This window comes from Semicossyphus pulcher, unplaced genomic scaffold, assembly GCF_022749685.1.
Source record: "Semicossyphus pulcher isolate SPU_LCO1_2020_fin unplaced genomic scaffold, fSemPul1.0.p SCAF_4, whole genome shotgun sequence".
Lineage (NCBI taxonomy): Eukaryota > Metazoa > Chordata > Actinopteri > Labriformes > Labridae > Semicossyphus > Semicossyphus pulcher.
In genome coordinates this window covers 29,042,681-29,065,362 of record NW_027211715.1, presented here as the reverse complement: position 1 = coordinate 29,065,362, position 22,682 = coordinate 29,042,681, and the positions used below count along the sequence as shown (strand labels likewise).

At 42.9% G+C, this 22,682-nt stretch overlaps 1 protein-coding gene across 1 annotated transcript in view; it reads right to left on the bottom strand.

Moving 5' to 3' along the window:
- Positions 1-20,740, bottom strand: part of ddah1 (dimethylarginine dimethylaminohydrolase 1) — an 87,450-nt gene extending 66,710 nt beyond the window's left edge. Inside the window, exon 1 of the mRNA XM_069680118.1 lies at positions 20,261-20,740. Within this exon, the coding sequence (XP_069536219.1) occupies positions 20,261-20,560 (300 nt within the window). The 5' untranslated portion in view covers positions 20,561-20,740. The remainder of the gene's footprint in view (positions 1-20,260) is intronic.
- Between the last annotated feature and the right edge of the window lie 1,942 nt (positions 20,741-22,682).

Genomic DNA, 22,682 nt, shown 5'->3' with positions numbered 1-22,682 from the left:
TTATGACATAAACAGCTTACAGAGGAGGTCCCCAAAGTAGCCTCCGCGATTTAAACCCTGTGTTCGCTCCAGTTTCAATGTCATTTACACTGCAAGGCAGTGGCCACTAAGCTGCATGTTACTGTTGCATTGAGGTCTGAAACCTTTATCAGAACTAGTCATGGTAGAGAGTGACGAAAAAGTCGCATGAATTCTTATATGACTCAGGTCAGATTCAGGTCGCATGGCAAAAAATCAGACCTGTATCTGATTCAGGACCACAATCAATTTGAAAAGATCAGATTCCATGTGATTTGCACTGTGAAAACAGACCTGAGTCACATTTGGGCCACATTTGCCTGCAGTCTGAGCGTAGCCATAGTGTTACCCGAACTAATGTCCTCCATTGGGGGGTTGGGTTTATTTGCTCAGGCTGCAGGTGATGATACTGGGCAAACTCTTGCATGTCATGGACAATCATTCCTGTGTAATTAACTTTAAGTCTCACAATGTAGCCTCCAAACATGACAAGAGAAATGCAAGTTTGATGATTTCAAGCATCAATCAATTAGCATACTGACAGAAATCCATCATAGATACAAAGAACTTTAATCCCTGTTATTAACTCATCTAATACGTGTTGATTATGAAGCTATTGGCCGCATTAATAACTGCCGGACGTTCCTGATGCAGGCTTTGACACGTTGGCTGAGAGTTCTGAGTCACTAGAAAGGCTAATTTGTCTGCAGCTGAAAGAATCAATACCTGAGACTACACTGATACAGATGACAAGCTCATTTCCAAGAAGTACATCACTGTGAACAATAATGGTTGAAGAGAATCACTGACTGACTGCATGTTTTCTTGTAAATAATTGACTCCTTTGGACCGGATGCATTACAGAACATGCAGTATTTCTGTGTCTTTCAGCTGCTGGCACGGCCCAAATCCCCCTTAGAAAGTGGTATAAGCAGCAAATCCTCACAGCCGAGGTGCTGCAAAGGTCAACAGTTCGGTGTAAATCACTTAATCAACTAATTATTTTGACATTTTCCAACAACTCTATCGAGCTCCAAATCGTTTCAGCGTTGACACATTTCTGCTGGCTCTGCGGGAGCTCTGTGCGTGACTGAGGAGGTTGGCCGGCGGAGAAGAAGCGTGTGTTTTCAGTATGATCCTTGGCGTGAGAACAGACTGAGAGCGGACATCACACCACACTGTGACAGCCGAGGGCAGACAGGGGAGGCAACACTCACCTCGCTGCCCGGGCCCCGATACCTGCCCCTGCCCCTCCCGACCTCTCACACAAGCCGCGCGCACATGCACACACACACTTACCCGCCATACACGTGTGAATGCAACATGGAAAACAGCCAGGACCTTTTAGTTCTTTAACCTTCTGCATAATACACCGAACGTTTGTGAACATGCCAAATACAAGCAACTCCAAACTGCAGTCAGACATATCTAAGGTATTTGAATATACGCAGGTAATGACTGATTGTGATTGCTTTGGCTGACAAGGCCTCTTCAAGTCCGAGCCCTTCCCTCCGCTTGTCAATTAGATAAACACAGACTGGCATGGGAGGTGACGGGAATATTGGCAGACGGATCTCCCTGCAGTGCTGCGAATGTCAACGCCGATATGAATACAGATTACCACAGATCTTGGTAATTGCCAGATGTAGCCTCAGGCTGTAGGTCATGGCTGCGAGTGAAAGAGTTTTATTCTTTAGCTGCTACCAAAAACATTGGCAACAAACTGTGATAGAGGTATGAAAACTATTGTTTTAATTGGCAGCAGAGAAGAGAAGAGACAGACGCCTTAAAACACACCTACAAAAACAATCTTCACTGCAGGAAAAAAAAAAAAAAATTCACGTGATTTGCGCAAAATGACGCATTCAAGGTGGTTTGATGTCAACCGAGACACGCTACTGTACACATGCACAAATTACACCTAGGTGCAGGAGATGCAACAGACGAGCTCTCTCCCCGCGGCCTCCAGCCTCCCCCGACACTCTGAGAACATTGTGGCACCCGGTCGACAAATACTGTCTCCTGACTCACCTCCCGCGTCCGACAATGAATGGACTCTAGTGCTCACACAGTAAGCATGTTTGTGTGAATGCTGGGGCTGGAAATGGGCTGATTAGAGCAGGTAGGCTGATCATTGGTGGGCCATGACGCTAAAACAACAGGCAGAAAGAATCTGCTTCACTGGGCCGAGGGGAGGGCCGCAGAGTCGTTCATAAGTCTTTGTTGATTCATCACAATGAGTGACCCCTTTGATGCTACTCATATTCACAAAAATCATAAGAGCTTCAACTTAAGCTTCAGTTTAGATGTTTTAATTTGGACTTATTACCAGTAATCCACATAAACTTCAGACGGAGGGATCAGAATCTCTACTGAAACATTTGCAATGCAGTTTAAATGTGAAATAGCTTCAGTGTCAGAATATTAATATATGCTTATATCTTATTCCTCCTAAGGACCCGTGGAAATAAATTAATATTATGTTCCTCATGTCGGCTTTAAGCACTTCTGCACAGAGAGCCTTTGGTGCATAATGAATGCTATCTTTCCAAAGCCTTTGTTAAGCCCACTTACTTCAATTTAATCACTGATTCAGGAGTCTGAGAGCAATTTCTGAAGGGCTATACCTGACACGTCATCATGCAGGTTTGACCGCTAAATACACCGCTCGAACCAAACTCCATATCCGCTGACACTTGTTCTTTAGTTTTCTATAAGTGACAGCTGTCTGCTGAGCAATAAAACATTTTCTGTCGACTACTTGTCTGTGTTTTAAGTTCATTTTAATTGTATAATTAAACCAGGTGGAGGCTACAGAGCTAACATTAGCAGCATCTCGGCTAGAAACGCTGTGGAAGAGCATTGGGCCACAGCGCCGTAACAAAGCTACAGCGTTACGCCGTCTTTGCCATTTTACATTGAACCAAGCAATGCCGGCGTAAAGCTGCCCCAGTGTGTGTTTCTACACAGCGTTCTGGTGTTGCGGAAGCAAAAAGCGCGCACAGTATAAACAAAAAGTGCTTCACGTACACACACGGCGCTGTTCAGTCCTGCCCACTCAGCTGTTTACATTGCTCTGTTACTACCTCCGATGCCGGCTCAGAGGCAAAACAACTTTTCCCAACCATTCTGCCTCCGTGCATCTTACATTATAGAGATAATCTCCAAGATTTTCCATCACCCAGCAGTGGTTGGTCTGCCAGAGAGGGTGGGCGGAGCTAAGCGGCTGCTTTTCCGGTCTCTGCAAGTGTTGTGAGTAAACAGTAATCTACTATGGCTGAACAAACAAAGAAAAGATGGATGACTACAGATACAACTTCAACAAGAAGTGAAAATCAAAAGAAAAAGAAACAAACTCGACGCTCAGATGAAGCAAACAGTCTAAAAAGGAAAGCGACCGTCAGCGAGGAAAATCAAGAGTTACAACCGGAGCCAACCGTGTCACAAACCAACCGACGTCACACATGCAACACTGTCTGGATATCTGGGAAGTGTGCTCCCTGCAGTTACCGTTTATCGTCATAGGTGCTGCCAAAGAGAACGAAACTGAGATCTTCAAGATCTTCGCCCCACTGTTCTGCCTCCGTGTGTTTTACATTGAGACGAGGTTTAACAGTGTAAAAAGGGGCTACTAATACGGGGAAAAAAATGATGAGAATTCATTTTGAGATTTCTTTGTAAAGTTTACAGTCTTCCATGTTGTTGCTCCTGCACTTGTCCCGTGTATAGTGAAGCGGCTAAAAGAAACAAAAAGTGCAGAGATTCGACATAATTTATATAACAGCATCTCGTCTTACTCAGGAAGAAGAAACTAAAACAGATGGTTTCTAAAGAACCACATATTGTTCAACAGCTGAGATTCTCTCATTACTTAGGCCAGGATTACTCACTGTTAAATTCAATTTGAGAGCGCGCGGTACTTTGGCATAATTAAAAACTACTCTGCAAACGGCATTAGTCAGAGTGATTGAGCGAGGAAAAATGCTAACTCAGAGAGGGCGGCTCTGGAGAAAAGCAGCGTCAGAGATGTGTTCCTTTCATCTCAGACCGATGAGAAGACCTTTCCAACAGAGTGCACAAGAAGTTCATCCAGTGACAGAATTATTCGCTCCATGCGGTGATGGAAGAGCCAGAAATTTAAGAGAAGACACGTGAAGCGTGCATCAAAGACGTCGTATTCGCATTGATGACGAATCATCATCAGTTCATGATTAGCCGTGTATCAACAAAAACAGGCGGATGCATGCCTGGTAAGCTTCAGGTTAAGTGTCTGCAGCAGCTCTGTCGGGGAAAGAAAGAAAGATAAAAAGTTACATTTGTTGGAAGAAGAATACAACCGAGATATGTTGCCGGGAATAAAGTCTATACTGGAGACAAATCACCTCATGTTCCCGACAGAAAGATAACTTTGAAACAATATTGGCCGTGTGTTCTGAGAGCGAGCAGATGTGAAAACAGTTTTGTTGCCTGGGCAGTGCTCTGCAGGCTTTGCATATTCCATGTACAAAATATGGCTGAGCCTTGCTTTAGCTTGTCCTCCTAGGACGCCGTCCAACAATGAGACATGAAATTGACATGATTGAGTGTGAGCCTGCTGCATGTGTACATCCCCAATAAAGACAGACGGGGGTTTTTGCAGGTACGTCTGCAGGTGGAAGCTTTTCTATGTGAGGAATTTGGTACATATTTTTATGCATTCCACAGTGGGTCTCCTTTTTGTTTTTCCATGGTTCAAACAAAGACAAGTAAGAGCGTAAATGACTAAAAGGGGAGTTTATTTAAAGGTGTGTGTTGAGACGGATGTTGGCATCATAGCAGTGTGTCGTTGAGCGTCGGGGGTCTACTTCACGCCGGCTTAATCTTGACATGTAAATACCAAACCCAGCCCCTCCGAAGCAAAGGGGTGAAGAGTTTATAATTTGCTCCGTGCCTCAGAGGAAGGTGACTCAAGTGGAGTTGACGTGGAAGGCCTAAATTTACAGCAGCAACTGGAGGAACTTCACAGGGAAAAAGAGCAATTAATACATTTCCTTCAGTCTGAAATCCTTTGAGTTATGTTTCAACCTGTGACCTATATTTCCCTTGTTTTTACAATTACGATAAAGTTCAATATTTCACCGCTTACTTCACTCTTGATGAAGCTCCAAGTGGCCGGGAGCGCGGCTCTGTTTCACTGAAACGCAGCGCCAAACCAAAACAGTTAGAACCATGTTCTTTCAACACAGCACGGAGCCCAGCCGACGCGACGCGGCCGACTCGTGTGCAGAATTCGATTATGAGCTCATTGGAAAGGAGACGATCTAAATAAGTAGTCTGATGGTGGTTGCCTTTGATGTTCTGTCAATTCAAACTGCCAACCGGGGGACAAACGCAATCACATCAACCTCCTGGTGATAATTACAAGTAGGATATGTGAAGTGTTTTGACAGGCTCACACGTGCAGTCGCACACAGGGGAGGCAGGACACCTTTCAACATTTGCATATTAAACTTTCAGATACATTCCCAAACATCAGGTCATGAAAACAAATGGGAATCTTTGTCAAACAGTAAAACAACATTTCAAGAGCCTGGTGAAAGCATGCAGACAGACGCAGCTACTGCTGCAATGCTGGGATGATTATTTTCCATTCTGGATCAATCTATTGTGTAAGATTGTATTGGGCACATTTCAGTTGATATATCAGAGACTAAAGAAGAAAGTCCTCATGTCTGAGTAGCTGTGAACCTGACTGAAATATCAAGACAAGTATTGGATGGATTTGCATGAAATGTGATTCAAACTCGCCCTCTCAGGATAAATTAAAATAACTTCTTTGATCCCTTAAAGTTGCCATGAAAAGCTTTCTGAAGTTTTTATGATGAGTGGCTCTGTATTTTGTCAGTTACTGACCAGAGGGCAGAACCTATTAGTCAGCAACTGGGTTAGCATCCCATGCTTGCTAACCCTTTAAATTTCCCCGCTGTTGTTCCGGATTTCCAATCCACAGTCACACAGGCAAACACGACGTCGTGTTAATGTTTATCATCAGGTCAAGATTTAAATTTGTCCATACTTTGGTTTATGACTAAATATCTTTGTTTTACAGATTCCAACAGCTACAGCTTTATTTAGTGTGTAGTTCTAGTTACCCAATGTTGCAAAGGAGCAATCTTCCCCCTAGAAAAAGCTGCTGTCAGTCAAAGCGGGTGTTCTCTGTAATCGATAGAAGCAATAATATTTGAAATTGGCAGCACAGCTGTGGAGAAAGTTGTACAAACAACTCGTAGTTTCGCCCGTTCTACATTCCTACCACTCCCAGCATGCATTGCGCCCCTCCCTCTGAAAGGAACGGCCCAGCGAGAGACGCTGGAGTGAAATACAACCGTTTCGCTGCAGGCAATGGCTCAGAGCGGTACAGAATTCAAAATACGGCGAGCACATACAGGTGGATCGTCTAAAAACTCTTCAGGTCTGCAGTCTACATTTCAAGCCTGACGATTCTGAACGAGACATGACATCGGAGGCGGGCGTCCTAGATTAAGAAAGTGTAGTTTAGCGAGCTCCCTGACTTTGTAAAACGCGTCATCTGGTGGAGGTTTTCCAGGGCACATTGGAGAAGCGGATAGCGTCCTCCAAAGACACAGAGCCAAATTGCATTTTTTTCCTACCATAATGGCATCAACATTTAGCTTTGTCATTGCTAGCTTAGCCTCTCACAGCCCAGAGAAGAGAGACTGTGCCAAATCAATTAAACAAAGAATGATTTCAGCACGACTGATGAGTCAATATTAATGGTTAAATTGGAGATTTAATTGCCTCAAATGACTATGACAAGATTGTTGTTGCACTGCATCGTTCAAGCATCTCAGGAGGAGAGGACCACCTGAGGTTTTTGCAAACAAACACTGTTTGATTGTTAATTAATGTCTGTGGGCTGCAGAACTGATCCATACTGTACATCACAGCAGTATATCATTAATGAGTTCCAGGATGTTAGTGCAGAAAAAGTGCAGCAGGTGCAACACTTCCTCAGACACAGGTACTGAATTCTTTTTAGCAGCAAGATCCCTTCAACAGTCCTTGAGACAAAATGAAGGCAGTTACGATTGTCCTTCGGTGGCAGCTCAGAGAACTGGCCAGTTAAACACGACCTGTCATCTGGACCGACAGGAAGGAGCGATGGTTATATCCTCAAAGATGTAAGAGATTGGTTTTGGCTCTGCATCTCCATCACTCAATGAAGCTGATGCTGACAGTTTGTATCTCTCAGGGAGCGTGTTGTTTTTAAAAGAGTGAGAACAAATGGGAGGGGGTGAGAGTGAGAAGTCAAAGAGTGTCAGAGAGAGAGATTAGCAGAGCTTTATCTCAGTTAGTCTTGACTCATTTCTGCTACGTTTACTGAGCGCAGCAGAATGTGGCAGAATCAATCATGGTATTACCAGTGAAGTATTTGTTTGGCTAAGTGAGGGCCACTGCTAAGTAGATAAATGCATCGTACTGAGTCCTCAGTATTAGAAGTGTTTGTTGCATAATCTGCACTCAAACAACATCTGTCAGGTCTGTTTATCCAATCTAAATACAGCTGATTTGCCCAAAGCAAGCAACAAATACAAATGAACGACTTTTAATATGTCCTTTAGAGATCTAAACAGGAGGATTTCAGCACGAATGGATGGCATGTCTTTAAGTGCAGGCGCTCAGGGAGATTTCAAGTGGTATATTTACTCGATTCAACACTCCTGGCGTTAAAGGTCGTGATACAATAACAAAGCCTAAGTTGTAAAGCTTCAGATTTTGCCCAAAACTAAAAGAAAAAAGGTTTCAGCAACAGGTGAAACATTCCTCAGCAGCCTGATCCACTACACAGTTTGCAGACAATCGCTCAGCAGTTATGATTAACGTTTTTATCTTGCCAAATTATTAAGAATCTCATTTATATAAGAGCCGTCTCTCCCCGACAGTTGCTCATAATGGATCTGATTCAGACAAAAGCGAGACGGAAAGGAGAAAAAATACAGAAGCTTAACGTTTTATTAAAATGTGATTTTTATCCTTGAATCTTCAAGCGAAAAAAAAAGGGGTTTTGTCTCGGCTTATGCTGCGCCCTCTCTGACCTTAGCGTGACTTTTCTCAGCGCTGCAGTGCCTGGCCCACTTCCTGTGTCTTCCACTGCTCCGTCTCACATACCAAACCAGACATTCACACACTCACGGTGACGGCCGAGCCTGACCCGGTCATCCTGAAAGGCTGAGAGGAGTTCCTGTTCACGAGTGCGCCGCAGCTGTCTCGCATGCTGCTGCTCCGTACTGAGTTGGTGGGTTGCAGCGGGTGAACCTGTGGCCTTAAGGGGGCAGGGTGTAAGGTGACGGGAGGGTGGGAGGGGAGAGCTGTCCGGTCTCTTCATGTTCTTTACACAACCCTTCCTGGGACACATGGGAGGCAGAGGCCTGGCACGTGTTGGCCCACTCATACAGGACAGATTGTTTTAATGCTGGGACAGGAAAAACAACCGACCTGGGATGGGTTACAGAAGCTATTCTTGAATTCATTATGCATAAGAAATGCCTTAAAGAAACATCTGCAGCACTGCCCCGGCTAAAGCAATCAACAATATGAGTTACTGAAGCATCACGAAGTGTAACATGTAAGATATTTAGGAGGGCAAATACAGTATTAGCCACACTTAAGCAATATTCATGCAGTTTAGAATGAGTTGAGAATCTGGCTGCAACTTCAGAATTTAAATACACAAAAATCCCAGAAAATTCAACGATAAAAACATGCAACTAGAAATAAGTGCTGCAGAAAGGCAAAACAATTACATGATTATTTCTGTTGCGACGGCTTTATATAGTTGTATTTTGTTTTTTATTTGTGGCTGAGTGCTGGGGTCAGCCCTACATATGGGTCTGTATATGACTGACTGAGTAACTGACTGACTGACTGAGTGACGGTACTTTCACAGCCATAGAGAGAGAGAGTTGCGACATCGCAATGGCGTATCATGAAGCATATCGGACCTCCACTGACGCAACTCTCTGTCTATACGGCTCTGGATACTTTGTTTGGGAAGTAGGCGGGGCTGCTCCTCCGCTGCTCGATCGCTGTCCTCACCTACGTCCGCAGCGTGCACCTGCTTTCAAACACGTTGTCATCGGCCTCATCAGGACAGTCCTCGTAACACATTGCCCACAAAAGCGCACATTGACCTGCAGCCACATACTAGGTTCAAGAGCTTGTGTATTTCCGACTTTAAATCGTTGATGCGTTGCAGCGAATTTGTTGCCATTGTATTTGTTTAGTGAATTTTTGAGGATTTTTTTTTGCCTGTGTTTTGGAACCAACTTAGTTTTTGAATTTGCAACAGATTTCTCCAAATAAATTGTTTTGCAGTGCGTTAGCCCTTGTAGGCCACCATAGAAAGTCCTGTTACGCTAACCATGCTAGCATTTAAGTCTAAGACATATTGTTTGTTCTTTGAGGTATGTTGTGTTATTTATGTGAATTTAAATTTCAAATCTTCAGTTACTACCTGTATTAAACAGAATTTAATCAAGGTATCTCATCCATGTTATCTTTTTTCCTTTGTTTGACATATACATTAGCAAACCAATGTTATATCTGTCAGTTAGCTCCGTTAGCTCTACCGCAGTTACACCTGGCAGTCACAAAGTGCAATCATTTAGTGACAGTACATCTCTATGTGATAAGTAGACTTACATCTTTTGAACGCTCCTCTTTTAACCCTGATATTCAGTCTGCTTCAGGTATGTAAAAGTAAGAATAACACAGTTCTCATAGTATGAGAAGGTAACGATGTCAGGCTTATTGGCCTATATTGGAAGGCAAAGACCTACTTTGTACTCCGTTGCTGCTAAATGTGTTTTCAATCCAAGTGCATTTTCATGCCAACTCAAGACATCTTGGCAGCGCAGGAATTCACTATCGCTATTATCATATTATTGGAAAATAGTTGGAATGTAATTTTCCCTGTATTGAAAGCAGGCTAACCTACATTACTCAGTCAAGGAGGTTTTTGACTTCTTCACTGGCAGGCACGTTGACATTGTTGAGTGGTTGATTCAGGTCGTTAAATGCGTTCAGCGTAGCCTGTGTGAGACCTTAAAAGACCTTTGTATGACAATGAATCAGAGACGGAGGATATGAGAGGCAGCAGCACTGCCATGTTACGAACGAACACGCCAGACGAGGACTCAGACAGACAAACAGTGAGAGGGAGGGCAGGTTAAATGTGGTAGGAATGTGACAGGCAGTTGGGGAAGGCACGTTGACCCTGGCCCAGATGCTGCTTGGCGGGTTCCAGGTGTCTCACCCTCCTCCTCGGTTCACACGCGGATGTCAAGCCTCCCTGAAGGAAACCAGGTCGGTTCCGTAGGGGAAGTCATATAAGAGCTGCGAGGACGGTGAGGAATCTGCATCTGCTTGCCGTCTAGTCAAAACAGGCTGCTGTGAGACGTGACCAGAAAGAGGCCCGCACGGACGTATAAACTGCAGGGACTGAACCTGAACTACCTACACCTACATCTATAAAAATATGACCTAAATACTGAGTCTGAGCAGAAGTTTCCATCCGGTTTCCAGAGTTGAAATGACACTCAGGCCATTTACACTTGTTTTGACAGATTCTAGCACTTTTTAACGGCCCTACTTGTCCCCGCCCTGTAACCTGAACTTACAGTAACTGCTCACAGCAGCGCACCATTATAAGATACAGTAAGCACAATGACTACCCTGCAAGTCATCACAGTGTCTAAGCAGTACCGGTAAAAGATGACTAGTAATTTTTGGGTGGACTGAAACTGAAGATCATTCAGTTAAAATCACGCACCAACACCTGAATCATCAGCTGTGAGGCAGGTCTTCTTGCTTCAAAATAAACAGTGGCTGAGAAGCAGAAACGTGACAGTGGAGGAATCTGTGCTGGATTTTGTTCTTAGTCCATTACGTTTGGTCTAGACGGAGAGACTGCCAGCACAACCAAAAGTTTTTGGTATCAATGTGGAGAAAAAGTTCCAACTGCAGATGCAGACAAACGAGCAGAGTTACAACTTTTGGACTGAAGGTTGAGTCTGCTTTAGACACAACAGTGCTGCACAAAAAGGTACTGCAAAAGCTGCTGTGCTTTTTGGCCAACAATACCTTATCATGTCTTACAGAAAATCCCTTCAGCTGGGTGAATTAAGCTCCTGTAAATCTCATCAGAGCTATTCATCAGAGCAGATATTTGAGCAATCTCAAGGTTGTAAGTATAGAGGCTAAGCCAACGCTTTAAGCCACTGAGGTGCTTCACCATGGGTTACATAATTAACACACCTTAACAGGTTCGAGAGACAAACTTCTCCATTTATTGTCTTCTTTTTTCCTTTTAGTGTCCATTAAATCCGAACATACAATGCAAATACAAGCAAACAAACATCCAACACGAGTTACTGCTGCCACCAGCTACCGCAGCGTGTGGTCAAAGATGTTCCAGGCGGAACACCTGACCGGACAAAGATTGGTTCCCATTTATAATCTCAGAAGGACAAATTGGCTCCTCCAGTACGATTTTAAGCTTTTTTAAAAAGATGTGGGAGGGGCGCCGGTTTAGCTCGGCAGTTAAATCTGTGGCCCACGTACAGAGGCTACAGTCCTCGATGAGGCGGCCACGGGTTCGACTCCCACCCTCGGCCCTTTGCCGCGCGTCATCCCTCATTCTCCCTCTCCCCCGTTTCTTACACTATCCACTGTCCTCTCTATAAATAAAGGCGTAAAAGGCCAACAAAAGAAAGTTCTTTCACATTTCTGTATAGTTTGCAGTGAAAATGTCAAAGTATGACACTGATTGATTTTATGGTGATTTTGGAACTATTGTTGTGTAAGTAAAGTACGTCATAATGTTTTGCCTGTGTCACTTGACATCTGAATTTCTCGTTAGAAGAGTTTAGGTTAGGTGAACTGGCCCTTTAACAGCCTGGTCTGAATCCGGAGAAGCAGCAGATTGGCTGTGATTGCTCAGCTCTTCACTCTGTCACAGTGAATGAACCCAGATATCCTGTGGAGAAAAGTCATTCTGGCCACTTGTGTCCAACATTTCTCTGATTCAGTCACTGCCACAAGCTCGTAACCTCAGAGACCTGAAGGTGAGGACAGTACACTTCTCTAGAATTCTGCTTTGACTGACCATATCTCTAAATACAGAATAATCAAAAGGCAATATTGAGATAATCATTGTGCTCCCTATTTTATTTACTTTCAATCTGCTTTGTTAAAGCTATCTCCACTTGTAGTCTGGGGAAGGAGCAGACAGCAACAGGGACAAGGATTTGGACATAATCCCTCACTGGCTTCTCATCCATGAACCACCTAACAACCAATTAAGATACATGGTACCAAACTCCTTCTTGGCCCTGTGTAGATCTTCTTAGATCACCTAGCTTGAGAGGAAGACAAATCAATGAGCTTATGTCCTCTGCTCCCCCCGTCTGAATGCACTGCGGCTTCATTAATAAACAAACTGGGTTAAGTAAATGTTACACACACAAAGCAAGTGTTCACTTCTTAATCATGTCATTCCAAGGTCTGTGCATTACATTAATCTAGAAGAACTATGAACTGAATGTTGGAACTAGCTACCTAGCCTAGCAGCCTACATGCATGTAACATGCCATTGCTCTTATTAACAATTACAACAATTAGATGACTTGGCCCAGCAAGGCCTGGCTAAGTGATACCTGTACCAACCCATGTCACTGTCAAGATTAAGCCAGTGTTGAAGTTCCAAAAAGTGCAGTTCCTTAAGTGTCCACTTGAGGCTGGCTCCAAAAGTGAGTCAACTCACATAGACCCTCATGTTAATTGCCCAACCTTACAGTGAAATTAGACATGGTGGCAGCCTGGTCCATAAAACAAACAAAAAAACGGTTTTATCTTTATTGGTTTTTATCTCTTTCAGCCTCTTATTATTATAACAAAACACTCCAGTCAGCTACCACGACAAACAGAATCACATTTGAGGGAAATACGATGGTTAAAGTCGAGCTGAAACAGCATTTCGAGAGTATCTAGCTTCCGTATCGTGACATATTTCCGAGTGAAACAGGACGTGGAGTCGGGACATACCATTGGAGGGATTTGATTTGATTGTTGAGAAGTAGCAGATAGACGTTCTCCACAGCGCAGTAGCTAGCTAACTGACCGAGCGTTCTTGGTGCTCTGCGGCTAAATGTTGCAGATTGATTGGTTGAAATTGTTTGGTGCTAACTTATGTAAGCACGCGTGAAATTTAGTTTTACCGGAAGAAAAAATGATCTGATTTTGATATAAGAATACGAAGAAATTGATTTTCTGTTGTTTTTGGCCTATATTGTCAAAGAGATGCACAATATTACCGGGGATGTGATCTAAAAGGATTAAAAAGACATTTTTCATTTCACCTCGACTTTAACCAGCTCATTCACGGTCAAGGAATGTAGCCACAGGTATAGCTTCGCTAGCTTGCCGCTTGCAAACCCTTCGCTCCTCTCCTTGTCCACTGTTTCCTCTAAATATGGTCACTTCTGGCATCAAAAACCCCCAACATGGCCACGTCAAAAATGCCAAACTTAAGACATCTAAAAGTCCAATCAATAAGTCAAGAAACCAATGGCTGACATCACCGTATTATTGCTTGCAAAGTCTACAGTAACCGTTCCCTCAGTTCAGGCTGTATCGCGATAAATGTATTCCTCCAATGACCTAGATGTTTAAGTCTTGCCATGCCCTTTTACCCTCCCATTTATAAACGTAAAGAGACAGCTGACCTCCTTTACTTGAGCTGCTGCTCAATAACTATCAATAAAGTATGTTAGCAAGCAAAAACTTGTGGATTTTGATTGGCACAAGGAGTGTCAGCAGTGCAAAAGTGAATCAGAGCATCTAAAGAGAGCGGTGATGACACTCTGCAAAAACAGTTTTCAACAAGTGCAACTATAAAACTGACTGTGAACTCATCCACGTGGGATCTGCAGCACACTCACTTTCTCTTGTCAAACATAAATACCTGAGGACAGTATTCACGAGAACATTAAACAGGCTGCTCCATTCAGTCGTCTAGAAAAATGTATAGAGAAGTTATTTAGACTGTGAAGGTCACAGGAAGTAAAGTTTGGCAAAACTTGCTACTCTGTTGGAATGATTGAGATAAGAGGGTTTTAACCGAAATACTCACACGTTGTCAGTTTGCCAAGGAAAGATTTTCAGGTCAGTCGTGATGTGTAAGCAAAATACATCTCAGTGACACTTTTATCTGTGGCTCGGCTGTTTGAGCATCACCAGAGATTCCCAAGTCACAAGGAGTCAAAGCATACCGGAGACCATTAGCCGTGGGTGTGTAACTGTGCAGGAACTGAAACTGCAACACGACGTACAAATTTAACGGCTCAGGACAGAGGATGTCTTGGTATTTGGCATTGGTACAGCAGTCAATGCACAGATCCGGTACTATAATTAGCCTAATTAGCCCCTGCAAAAATCAGCTGTTTTCAGCTGTAATATCATGCGACGATATGAAACAACAACAGTGCAGTGCTGCTGGTAATGTTCGTCAAAGCTCGCAAAATGTTAGCGACCGGAATCCCACTGGTATCCAACGAATACTGGGCCGATACTCAAGACTAGGAATTGAACCGGTATTGGTTAGAAAATATTGGTATCAGAACATCTCTAGTATTTTGGATGGGGTCTTCTTTCAGTCAAAACCTGATGGTGTATGACATCATATAAAACATCCGGCGACACTACATTAATGAAGTGGCAAAGACCTCAGACAGGAGACTCAATGATCATCCGTCAGCCAGACCAAAACCTTTAGGACATCTAGAAAGTCCACCTTAATTCAAAGCTAGACTAAAGTTGTTTATCAGTTTGAAATGTTCACCAAATATGTAACCACACTGCACAAGATGGCTGTGTATAATCAGACAACAGGCATATTATTGTATGCAGTCAAGAAATTAATGAGGACATGAAATCAAAGCTCAAAACCTTATTAAAGAAAAGTTTTCCTTTTGGCCTTGAGAAAAGAGTCTTTGTTGAACTTCTGAAACAGTCTGACAATAAAGAATACATTTGGTATATTACCTCATCACAAAGTAACAAAGGCATGAAATAATAACAGCAGGTTTATTTGTGCAATTTCTCATTATGATTCCTAAATGGGTTCACAATAAGCAGGGGCGTAAAGGTCATCTCCAGCTTGGTGAACAGTTTCAGCGTCTCGGTCTGATGTTTAGTCTTATGGAACAATTAACTTTGGCTCCTTGTAGGAGAGTTTTAAGAAAACGCTGCAGTCTGCAGTGAAGAATCATGCAGTCCACTTATACAAGCGTTTCCCTTTATAATAAAGCTTTTAAGCCTCGGCCTAATGGATTCGATTCCTGCAACCTTCAAGAATTATATAAAAACTTTTTCCAGTCAATGTTCATTGACTTACACCAACAAACAACAATCGACTCCACAGTCCATACGATCAATTACAAAGATGATGGCCTCATCCTTCAAAGCCACAGAGGACGATGATCAAATTGTGTGAACCAACTACTGAATCTCCCCTGTGGCGACTCCACAAAGCAATTAGAGGGATAGAAGGAACGGAAACTCAAAACAGACCAGCGGGATGAGGCCAACAGACCTAAAACACAGTTTGACAGCATTTCCAGACCAAAAGACTAAAGTGATAAACAATAACAAGTGATTCCACACAACTTACATTACAGCTCCTCTGAGTTCTCCTGCACTGAAAAGTTTTTTAAGAAAGTTTAGAACTTTTTCTCCTCTCTGACAGCACGAAGGAGAACTTAACCTGAACGTCTGTCTTTACAAATCAAAATTAGAGAGTCATTCTTGCCCTTAAAGTTCATTAATGTCTGCAAAAATCTACATCAACTTCCCAAAATAATAAGCAGAGATGCTTTTCTCTTAACTGCACCTGAAACGCCTGAATCTTGCGTCGTACATCTTGGTGGTAAATTGGCAGCAACAAATGGTTCTAGCCGACCATGCAGTAGATTAAAAATCCATTGCCTGATGGCCACCCATTACTCTTCCAGGAAGTTGGTTGATTCTTCAGAATAAAGCTTCATTCTCTTCACTGAATCTAACACTGAACTAGTGACACAGCATAAAGATGTGCAGCCTAATCTGCATGCACGGCTGTTGAAACGTCAAGAGGGTAATTATGTGATAGAGATCAGCCCTCACCATTCAATCAGCGGTGAAGGAAGACGGTAATTATTTCAACACGGGAATATCCGAAGACTCTTAGGCAGAGCCTTCAAACATGATGGTTTAACTGTAACTGACAGCAAACACGGGCAGGGAAGGCATTCATCATGACGACAGGAAGTGATTGATAACCGCTTCAGACCTCCTTCAGAACAATTCTGCCTTTTCTGGAGCCGCTGTTCCCCTTTTTCCAGAATGTCTCGTGCAATAAAAACAGGACCATCTGTTGATAGGTGAATAATGACGCAGCGTCACACACTGCAAGTGCACTATTTTCAGCATATTACACACATTATCATTATCTGTAAAACACCAGAGAGGCTCGGGCAAACAGTCTGACAGGTGAGAGACGTGCTCCTGCATTACTGATAGCTCACCTTATCTGTTGCCATGGCGGCATGTGTAAACGGCACACTAGATAAGAGTTTCAATAAACTTTTCAGTCTACGCTCGGACAAATGCTATAAACGCATTAACGCATGCATCTTCTACATCCTGCATCACCAGCAACAACAAACAACATCTCAGGCTAAAATGCTAATCATGTGCTAATGGTGCATTAGACTGCATGGAACACTTGTTCTGAGTGAGTGTGGTTACAGCCATCAAAATTAACAAACTAACAAAAATTTACATCGGAGAATATTCAACTAATGTCCACTTCTATTCTAGGCGAGCAAAGGGCCAAAGAGAGCAACGGCTGCTGGGTTAAAATCTTCTTCTAATGTGTAACTAAGTTGAACTCTGGCCAGCAAAGCAGCTGCCTTTCCCACATTCTGCATGAGAAGATACAGTCACATAATACAAAAAGGCCACATTTTAACATTAAACCAGAGTAAATCATTGAACATTCTCTCTTCTCTGTACGCAAACAAAAATGTTTATTCACAAGAAACATGGATTATAGTATCAAGTAAGAGCTAAATTGTCTATTTCACTCTCCCCCCACACGACTAATATAACCTGAACTCTGGAAATCATAAAAACTTTGTATATTCTTATGTGAAATACTCTTTTTCCTCATTTTCACAGTGCATCCAGTAGAAGGCCTGCACAATGTAAAGAAAATTAGTGACGTGCAACAACAAGGCTCCATATGCTAACTTTCCTTTCCTCAGCCAACGTGCAGGCTTACCTCGCAGCCACCACCAAGTTAAACCAACTTAATCTGAGGATAACTGAAGGCGAGCTGGGTTTTTATCTGATTGGCCGAGTGGTTTAAATTATTGCCATGGAGCAGGCAGTCTTTTGCAATGTGTTTTTTGTGCATGTTCATTTTGCTGTTACAACAAATGCATTTCCTTGTGCAGCCCAAACCAGCAGGTCAGCATTAAGGCTGCACGAGAGGTATCATCAAAGCAAGTTGAAGAAAACCTCTGACTAAAGTTAGCTCTAGTCAAGAATATATTAAGAGTAACAGGAAACAAAAGGCTGAGCAAATGGTCTATGCTAATTCTGATAGAGCAATAAAGGGCAATACAGAGCCTACATAAAAGAAGGTACAAAGTCATTCTCAGAGGGGGTTGTCTGGCTGTCGAGGCCTATGCAGTGGTCTTAGGGGTGAAAGAAATAACAGGGTCTCACAGCCAAAAGCTTGATTTACACTAGTGTGAAAGCAGGAAGGAAGAAGGAATACACTCTGCTCGTTACAAAACCATTTGTGTAGACAATTTAAACTAAGTAGAATGAAATGAAACTAGTATTATTAAAATGTTGACAAATACAGAATTTCTGTCTCTACACCTTTGTGAAGTTAGTTTGAAGTTGGATATTCGACAGACATTCACTCGGGAGCCAGCAACGCTATCTCACTCGGCTTCCCCCAGAGTTGGTTGCACACTAATTTTAAATTCGGAAGTGTTATTTGTTTATTTTCTATAAATGTTTTTATAAAGATTAAGGGCCTTTTTGCCAATAGCTTTCAGGTCATGTGACACGCCTCATTACATTGGATTTTATTGCTGCTAATATTTTATATTAATATTTAATGCAAAATGTTTTTTTTCAATAGCTTCAATAGCTAGTGTCCTCAAATCAATATCAGATGTTAATACTCACCTGGACAAATCAGACACACCTCATTTTAATGGATTGTATTGCTTATAAGTGAGAGTACTAGCGTTATCAGCAGCACTTCGTCCCGGTGCAGGTAAATGATTTATGGCCACATAAACAGACCGGTAACAGCGCGGACGTGCCGCAGAGTGTCCACATTTAGCGGCTTCACCTGCAGCGTACTTACGGCCTGAGGTTGTGTGTGCTGACAGGAAGCGGGAGATGGTGAGCTTTTGTGTCAAACAGTAACTGTCACGGGGCTCATCACGCTAATTAAACATACATTTGAACACCGTTAGAAATGGTGTGATGACATATGGTAAAAGTCATCAACTCTATTTGTATTTACTTGATAAGGAAACGTGTCGCTCCACCTGAACTCTCTCTACTTTCTCATGCGGGTCAGAGTCGCTGAACTTTAAAGTCTCAAACAATAAACAGAACAATTGTGGTTTATATGGACATGTAAACACATCTTTACCCGGTGTAGTTTCCTTTTTAAAATCACAATAATTATTGCAGACCAAAAAGTTATCACAATGCTAGTTTTTTCCAATATCATGCAGCCAGAGTCAGCACTTTAACCTCCACAGTGATCCCGACATTTCATTTCATCTTATTATAAGATAAGAATCCAATTCAGCTACATCATTCGGAATTTTCCATCCGAACCCATCTGTGATTATTTACAAACCTGTTCTCACAAAAATGTTATTTATGACAATTTTTTCCCCCAATTTTCCATCCATCACAGCTGACATCTCCCATGAGCACAAACGCAGCCAGAAACCGAACCCCTGCCATCTCCTGCGATGAGAACAAATCACAATTTAAATGTGTGAAAGGTTTTTCTCGCAGAGCGCTGATGGAGTGCAGACATGTGCATGCAGATGTAACTTGCGCCACATTCAGCGCAAATGAAAAGTGGTGACTGAAGGTAGCAGCGTCGAGCTTTTCAATCAATATCCCCGCTGACAGAGAGGCTGGGGACCATTAGCACCAGTGAGCAGAGTGGAGTGACTCTGATGTGAAATGACAGCAGCTTTCACAGGAGCCGTCCTACCGTTCCCCCCATTGTCACTCTCTCTCTCTCTCACACAAACACACACACCACTACCCTACATTGCAGCTACCCTCACTAGGCAACCGGGACACTCGTCCTGTTGTTCTGCTTCCAAAAAAATGTCATGATTCATGAATGTCAGCAGTCAGAAAGCTTTCAGTTCCTACACGTCTACATACGTGTCTGAATTCTTTAAGTCCTGTTAGGATTTTCCTCAGCTTGTTTTGGAGTAAGACCTTCTGAGAGGCTTTGAATGATGCATATTGACAACCAGCACTCAATATAAAGTGAGATGACAATAAATAGACGATAAACTACCAAGAAAAGTGGAATATAAAGATGCAAAAGTCTCCATATTTGTTGAACTGTAACAATGTGCAGACACACTGAATAAGCTCATGAAAAAAAAGCATTGTCCTCTTTAAAATGGGCGTTGCCTCACACCTAATCATATCTCTTTGTGTAGGCTGGTGCACAATATGGTTAGAATGTGATCTTGATTTGACACAGCTGGTGATGTATGTATATTCAGCAGAGATGGAGGGCCACGTGCAGGAAAAAAGCACTTCTAAAACTTTACTTTGGCATATTTTTGCAACGCATATAATTCGGCATCACACAGCTGGAGTGAACGTGGAGTGTTAAACTGATACATTAAGGGAAATAAATTGATTTGTTTTTGTTTTAAATCCCCTCCAGTCTGTCACATCATGAATGATCCACCTCCATATTTATCACGCATACCTGCAGACTATTAATTGCATGCTGTGAGCACAACAGGCAAACCAGAGGAGGGGGAGAGGACTCCTTCCTCTGCACTTTCACATCAAACTTTTTATTTTCGGCGTATCAAACATATCCTGACACTTGCTTCCTTACCTCTCTCCTCCTGCTCTCCGCTCCGGGTCTGGTGATCAGCGCCGTGTCCCCGCACACCACCGCCGCGTCCTCCACGAACACGCAGTCCGGGAGCTCCTCGTCCGCGGGGAGCTCGACCACCTCCAGCCCGAGCCTCGTGCCCAGGACCTCGACGTACGCCTCGTGCTCCCTCCGCGCCTTGGCCAGGTCCACCTCCACCTCCGCCTGGCTGGTCCGGAGCGCCTCTTTGGCCAGGGACGCAGGGATTCCCCGGACGATAGCGTGGGTGTAATGACCAAAACCTGCCATTAAACCAGCCATGTTTTGCTTTCCCTTCACTTGGCACGCTCAAATCTGACAAAAAAAGGATTCAAAAACACCCTCAGCGAATGAATGAGAGAAACTGCTATCAGTTAACCCGCTGCTGCCCGGCGCGCTTATTTGTTCCCTGCTAGTTTGTTGGGTTTTTGTTCTTTATTTACAGTAGCCTGCTACATTCAGTGTCAGTCAGCCCTGTTTCCAGTCTCCAGGCGAGCGACGGCGCTTCGGTGACGCGTACCGACCATCACGTGTAGCCTATGAGTCTGTCAGCCGTCAGCGAGGCGTTCAGCCCAACAAGTGACAGTCCGAACACACTGAACATGTGGCTCAATCAATTTCACAGTGGATCAGCGGAGCAGAGTCTGCAAGGCAAACTCCTTCATGCTCTTAAAGTGTGTGTAAGGAGGATAGAAGCAGCGGAATAATCCACATGTCTCTTATAAATCCATATATTTATAGGGATATTTACAGGATTCAGTGCAGCTGGAAATAACTAGTGGATTAATCATTAGCTAGCAAGAAAAACATTAAGCTGCAACTTTCCTAATGATTGACAAATCATATAAGAAAAAGCAAAAGAAGGACTCGCAGCTTTTCTGTCTTCAGTGGCTGAGAACTGAAATCCTTCAGGTGTTGGACAAAACAAGCTTCAAGACAGGAACTCAGATTAGCAGTGTTCTCACTATTATCTATCATTTATCTTTTAGATCAAACAATTAGACTATATATCAATTTTAAAAAAACACATTTATATTCACAATAGCGAATTGAAGCACTGCTGTTTATGTCCACAGTGATGTTTTTAGTAGCTGCACAAGATTTATGCTTTCTAAATGACTTTGAGCTCACAGTGAAATCACAAGTTAACACAATATAATAAAGGTTGTGTAGATACTTGGATGTCAATCATTTAAATGGACTGTACTTATAGAGCGCTTATCTAGTCTTTGCGACCACTCAAAGCTGCTTTTACACTACACGTCACATCCACCCATTCACACACTGATGGCAGAGGCTGCTACATGAAGTGCCCAACTGTCAATCACTTAACACATTCATACCTGCTGGCTATGCCACCGGGCGCAATTTAGGGTCACTACGGACACTATGACATGTAGATTGAGGGAACTGGGGATCAAACGTCCGACCTTACAACTGAAAAACGACAGCCACCTTCTTCACACATCTCAGATTAGGGCTGCACAATATGACGATATATATCGTTAAAACAATATGAAAATGTCTACTGTTTGTGTTTTTCTATATCGTCTCTATCGTGATGTCACAAAACCAGCAGCTGAACTGCTTTTACTGCAATTTTTACATCATTTTGACGCTTGTGGGAGTGAAGCTGGAGCGAACCGTAGAGGGAAGAGCTGTTTTTTATTAACATGGACGTTAACGTGCAGAAAAGGACTCTGAAACTGAAAACTCAGTACTTTTTATTTGTCAAGTGTTTAATTCACACCATGAGGTTATTTCATGTCATTAATTATTTGTTACATTACCAGAAAACATGATATATCGTTATCAAGATATGATAAGGCCATATCGCCCTGCGTCTGATCATGTAAAAAGGTGAACATTCATATGAAAATGTAAGTTATATTAAAGGTTGTTGCAATAATGGAAATGTACTATTCAGAAGCTTCCTGTATCTTAAACATGTAATAGGACCTTTTCCAAAACATGAAAATGACCTTCACTGCAAACAACAAGGATAGAACGAGGATGTTGTCTCGTCTTGATTGGAATAAATGCAGACACCAATTGATTACCACGCTTTGTCAAAATCTGTTTCGGCTGTCACAAATAAAAGCGAGGAAGAAAGACTCAAGGGCATGTTTCTATTCTTGAACCTGGGAATTTGGAGACACATGTAACTGCTCTATTCTTTGCAGACTTTCCGATATACCCTACACAAACTGTAGGTGACAGAATAAACATCTAAGAGGATGTCTGCTCGTCCTGCAGTGTGCAAACAGAGAGTAAGGAGAGTGTGAAAGGAAGAGCAGTGTTGGTAAGATCTCGTGTTTGTACGGGAGCAGGAAGGAGGGTTAGATTCCCTGTGGTGCCATCTGAGGAAGGTTCTGGGCCCGCCGAAGCCGTCTGAATGGATGGA